Source organism: Cucurbita maxima, unplaced genomic scaffold (assembly GCF_002738345.1).
Source record: "Cucurbita maxima cultivar Rimu unplaced genomic scaffold, Cmax_1.0 Cma_Scf00005, whole genome shotgun sequence".
NCBI lineage: Eukaryota > Viridiplantae > Streptophyta > Magnoliopsida > Cucurbitales > Cucurbitaceae > Cucurbita > Cucurbita maxima.
In genome coordinates this window covers 3,544,997-3,550,996 of record NW_019272021.1, presented here as the reverse complement: position 1 = coordinate 3,550,996, position 6,000 = coordinate 3,544,997, and the positions used below count along the sequence as shown (strand labels likewise).

Sequence of the window (6,000 nt, the reverse complement as noted above, 5' to 3'; positions counted from 1 at the left end):
ACTGTTCCCCGTTTTCTGTTTGGTTGATGAGAAAATGTAGGAAGAAAACGAGTATGTCAGCATCTTCGGTTCTAACGCCTTCCTAACCCTGCAAGCGAGTTCAAGTCCCTAACAACCCAAGCTCATCGCTAACAGATATTGTCCTATTTGAGTTTTCCCTTACGACTTCCCCTCAAGGTTTTTAGAACGTGTCTGATAGGGAGAGGTTTCCACACTGTTCCCCTCTCCAACCGATGTGGGATCTTATAATCTACCCCCCTTTGGGGCCCAAGGTCCTCCTAGAACACCGCTAGGTGTCCACCCTCTTCAGGGTTCAACGTCTTCGCTGACATATTGTCTGGTATCTAGCTCTAATACCATTTGCCCTCTTTGGACTTTCTCTTACGAACTTTCCCATCAAGGTTCTTAAAACGCATCTACTAGGAAAAAGTTTCTACACTCTTGTAAAAAATGTTTTGTTCCCCTCTCCAACCAAAATGGGATCTCTCACATTCTTTCTTTAGTCGAAAGCTATCAACCACATTATGACGGTCTAAAACAAGAACAGAAGGAGAGAGAGAGAGAGAGAGAGGCAGATCAAAGAAGAGAGAGACTTGTCTAAGAGGAACAATGATAACATTTATGATTTATGAGTAGTAATAATACAAATGGTTGGATTGAATGTCAGAACTTTTCAATCTTTTTCCAACACTACTTTTACAATGGCTATTAAAAGCATAAATGTGGTCTGATAAAAAATGAGGCCACCACCAGTTTTCGCTGCCAATTAGTTCTAGCATTATACAGAGAGGAATTCTTGAAAGAACGCTCCAAAAGAATGAGTGGCTGACACATAATTTTCAGAAAGAACCAAAAAGAAGAAAGAATGGAACTGGAATCCCTCTCTATGTACAGAAAAAGCCTCTCTCACCTTGGGGAGGCCGCCATGGAATTCAGCAGTTTCTGTTCTGGAGTCTTTTACCGTTCACTTTTCATCTCATCTGCAGCCATAGAGCCTATTCCAGAACATAAATTTTTGGATTCAGTTCAGAGATTTAACCAAAACGCTTTCAAATTCAGTTTAGTGATCTAATCAAACCCAAATAGCTACAAATTCTGTGGTTTTCTGTGTTTATCTTACCATTAGAAATCTGCAGCTGGTTTTGTCCATAACCCATTTGAACTACGGTGTGGAGTTCATCCTCCCAGAACTTTGAAATCTGATCAATTTAGAGAGAACCCTTTAGAATATACTGCAAAGAAATATCAGTTTCAACACTTTTGACGACACAGATTAGCTATTTACTTGGATTCCGTTCCCAACTTCGTTGTATCCACTCGGTATTTGTGCGCTTAGATTTCTTGGCTGATCACTTGATGAGGCAACTGAGAATTGCTTCTCTGTCCCATTAGAAATGCTACTATGAAGAGGAGGCATGTGCATAGATTGATAGTCATATGCAAATGCGGGCATGGATGAATCCATAGGGTAAACCGTTAGCGACGACGAACCGGGACCTTTGAAGATCTGAAATATGCAGCAAATCACACAAGATAAGGCATAATCCCAGAGAGTGTTTCACTAAATATGCAGTAAAAATGATGCTCTGTGCTTCACTTACATCCTTTGGCAAAAGGGTCTCCATGTTCAAATCCATCCTTGGATTGACAGTGGTCAATTTCATTGAAAGAAACTGCATCAAATCCAACACAACTTAGAAGACTACATACATTTATACAGAAATGTGGCAGATCTTTTGCATGTTTGGTGATTACCTCAACTTGGCGCTGCAAAGACTGAACATAGTTTATGATTTCATCAAGCATGACAGCCTTCCCAGTTACCTATGATAAAAAAAATGCAACTCTTAACTTTAGAACAATGTTCAGGCTTAAAAATTTCAAACTCAGGCAGAAGAATTGTAAATTTAAAGCACCTTATTGCAACTGGGGACGAGATCTTGAAGAAACTTCATCCGTTTGCTGATTTTCTCTCGTCGGACCTGCACGAGCAAGAACACGAAGAACGCAATTGTGAGTACTTAAATCATATTGGAGTGCAGAAGGATTGATATACAGAGAATTTGTGGTTTAGCTCATACTCTTTCAGCCAAACTGTGGCTATCTGTTGCTTGACCCCTTCCAGCTCTGACATGGATATAATCCTTCGGAGGCTCTGGAGGCTTTGAATTGTCATTCTTTTGCTTAGGATTTGCTACTCCTAAAGCTTTTGAGCCATCTTTGGCCTCTGCCTTCCCTTTTGCAGCATCAATCTCCTTCTTAGAAGCTTCATCTGGTTTGATTTTCTTTCCATTTGATTCATGCTTCTCTCCTGCAACCTGAAACAAGAATATGCATTCCCATTTGTTTACACTAAGTTCATCAACAGATGCAGAATTTGACTCAAAATTTGCAAATATACCTTCAAATCTTTTGCTTGTCCAGTGAGAATTGATTTCCTTTTCCTAGTGTTGATTTCTGGTTTACCTTTGAAACCCAATTCCCCACTTGTAATCTGTTCGGAAACCGACGATCCCTCCGGTGAATCGCCGGTGTTTTCAGGGGTCGAAGACCTCAAAAACCTGTTCAGTACCTTCTTGTTAGGGATTCTCATGGAATTCCCCTTCTGGATTGGGCTTTGCTCGCCTTCTTGAACCCCCATTTGGGATCCAATTCCACCAATGTAGAAGGATTTGTTACTTGAAACTCTGGATAGCTTTCCAGATTCCATCCCAGCTCCCAATTCTAGGGTTTCATTAGAACTCAAGTGGCCATTCAAGCCCGCAAGATTCCTGTTCCCAAAGCAAGAAAATCTCGCAGCCCTCTCAGTAAACCCAGGATCAGCCGAAAATGGAGCCAGATTTTGATGAAGGGGAATCAAATTCCCTCCGATCGAAGACAAATTGAGCTTGGGAGGAGAATTCAAAGGCGTGTTGTAACAAGAAGTGTTCGTACTGTTATTGTTCGTTCCACCAATGTAAGAATGAGGCGAAATCTCACCAGAATTGCAAATACTCCCAAGCCTTCCGATCAATTCTCGCATCATCAAGTTGTCTCCACCTCCACCGCCACCGCCGATAACATTTCCAGCGTGAGAATTCACCGGAGAAGACACAATTGAACTCAAAGTAGACTCAAAGAGATCGCTCTGATCCATCGAATTCTCCCAATTGGGAGTAAACAACCCACTCGAATTCAACTCATTAGGTTGAATTTCCATCCCAGAAAAACCGCATCCATCGTTCATAAAGAACTCGTTCTCCATATCGATCAAGAACACAAAATTCAGAGAAAAACTCGAAACCCCAGATGAAAAATCAACAAAAAAAAACCCTAGCCACAAACTTTCTCCGCAAGAAAAAAAGAAAAACAAACAATCGCAGAGGTGAAGAAGCAGCAATGATGAAATAATTTCTTTGTTAGTTTGTGGGCTCGAAATGAAGAAGATTAAAAACAACAAAAAACAGAGAATACAGAGGAGAGAGAGAGAGAGAGAGTTGGAGTGAGAAATGTGGGGAAGTGGAGGAGAAGCAACATAGATAAAGGGAAGGAAATGTCTGTTTGACTTTTTTTCCTTTTTAAATAAAATTAAAAAAAAAATCTTTTTAAAATAAATAAAAATATTACAATAATATTAAATCATAATTTATTGTTACTCAGTTGTGTAGCCATATAAATTTTTTTAATTGAAATTCACACTACAATATCCATATAAAAATACGCCATATTTTATTTGAATACGAGTACACTTCGACCCTCGTTCAAATTTTAGCTTTAAACCTTTACTCTCGTAATTTCGTAATCATTATCTAAGCATAATTTAGTAACTATGACACAAATTAGCGTCTCGAATAGTTCGAGGTTTAAATTTCTACTCTCGCCATCATCGTTTGAGCCTAACTTAATGGATAAGACATCAGTTATTATATTAAAAGTCGATGGTATTATGATTGAGCATACTTCCGTAACCGTTAAACTAATAAAATTATAAATTATTATTTACAAATTTTGACACGTCTAATTACATCATGTCAATATCTGTACTATCAATATGTTCTTTTTCAGTGACTCAAACATAAAAATTTCAGTGGCTCAAATATGTTGGGTAGACCGTCACCCAACCAATACCCTATTTTTGGGTCAAGTGTCTGAGGGTTCTAATTATAATTATATATCATATAGGTTAATAATTAAAATATTATAAAACTCAAATATTTTTTAAAGCTACAACTTATCACTATTTTAAATATCAAATATATTTTACTATTCGTATTAATCTTAGAAATAGGGTAAAGTTGGGTTGGATTGTAACTCTATTTTTGAGTTAGTCGAGTTTATTCGAAGAAAAATATGTCAGCACTCCAATCAAACTGAACTTTTAATTTTCTAAAAATTCAATTCAATCCCATTCGAACCTAACCCAACTTATGATAGTCGGATATCAAGACGCGGACGAATAAACCCTTCATCAAAATATTAAAAAAGTAAACGCAAATGCATTTGGATGCATTCCATTTGAATGTGCATTTGCAGAGGATATTTCATTTATGTCAAAATCCGACCAACTCCATCTCTTTTATTTATTTATATTATTATTATTATTATTATTATTATTATTGCAATTTTAAACTTATCTTGAGATCTCAAAGAGTATCTGTCGGCAACCCATAATTAAATTAATCAATAAAAAATATTTTCATTTATATTGTAAAAAGAATTACCTTGAAAATAAAAATTGGCAGGGGTAATATAGTAATTTAACCAAAGATAAATAACAAGTTCTAAATTGAATATAAATTAAACAAATAATAATAATTGTAACGAGAGAGAAGCTTCCCCAGTGGATCTTAACGTGCGCTTCAATCATTGAAAAGCGTCCACTTATTACCATTTTGCCCCTGGCAAAACCGGTGACCTTCGTCGGTTACGTGTCGGAATTTCATTGGGTGATGTACACGATGGTTTAAAAATAATTAACTATTATTTGTCAGGGATTTAATTATTAATTATTATAATCTGACAAATTGCAGAGTTTTATTTGTATTTATTGGAAATAATTTGGAGAATTATAATTATAATTATAATTTGGTTGAAAAAGGAGAATCATTATGGCAGAGTAGCAGGTGGATTATAATCATTTGTTCATCCATTTTGTCTTTTTTTTTTTTTTTTTTTTTTTTTAATTTTATTTTATTTCCGTAAAAATAAATAAATAAATAAATTGGGTAAGACATTTTTCAAAATCACCGACTTATTATTATTATTATTATTATTATTATTAAAAGAATTAGGTGACGAGAATAAAATTGAAGAATGAAAAATTACTATATATACTGATTATTTTATCTGTAAATATTTTAAAAAATTATGTGAGCTATAACAAAATATGCCAAAAAATATTTTAAAATAAGTCAAATAAATAACAAAACTATTTTAAAATAAGTCAAATAAATAACAGTGATTATGTCAGAGAAGGGTGACAAGTGTCAAATATGGATTGCAAATCTTAATTTACATTTTGTAATTGTTGGAGGGTTCATCATACTCCTGATAATCATTAGATATAAATTTATACACGGTTGTTAATCATAGTAATCTTAAAAAAATTTAAGGTCGAATTAAAATAACTATTAATTCTTTAAAATTTTAATTTTTAACAATTTTTTCGAATNTTTTTTTTTTTTTTTTTTTTTTTTTTTTTTTTTTTTTTTTTTTAATTTTATTTTATTTCCGTAAAAATAAATAAATAAATAAATTGGGTAAGACATTTTTCAAAATCACCGACTTATTATTATTATTATTATTATTATTATTAAAAGAATTAGGTGACGAGAATAAAATTGAAGAATGAAAAATTACTATATATACTGATTATTTTATCTGTAAATATTTTAAAAAATTATGTGAGCTATAACAAAATATGCCAAAAAATATTTTAAAATAAGTCAAATAAATAACAAAACTATTTTAAAATAAGTCAAATAAATAACAGTGATTATGTCAGAGAAGGGTGACAAGTGT

The 6,000-nt window shown here is 34.0% G+C and overlaps 1 protein-coding gene across 2 annotated transcripts; it reads right to left on the bottom strand.

Annotated features, from left to right (window-relative positions):
• Positions 1–593: 593 nt before the first annotated feature.
• On the bottom strand, positions 594–3,498 carry LOC111479362 (transcription factor bHLH62-like). 2 transcript variants are annotated; one of them, XM_023123974.1, is made up of 8 exons: positions 2,402–3,496; positions 2,082–2,318; positions 1,917–1,982; positions 1,756–1,824; positions 1,602–1,673; positions 1,286–1,507; positions 1,121–1,199; positions 594–995 (listed from the first exon to the last, which is right to left on the bottom strand). In XM_023123974.1, exons 1-8 carry the CDS (start codon positions 3,242–3,244, stop codon positions 958–960), a joined length of 1,626 nt encoding a protein of 541 aa, XP_022979742.1. In that variant the 5' UTR covers positions 3,245–3,496; the 3' UTR covers positions 594–957. The 2 variants fall into 2 exon arrangements, with proteins under 2 accessions (XP_022979742.1, XP_022979741.1); XM_023123973.1 differs by having other exon boundaries at positions 958–1,027; positions 1,062–1,199; positions 2,402–3,498.
• Between the last annotated feature and the right edge of the window lie 2,502 nt (positions 3,499–6,000).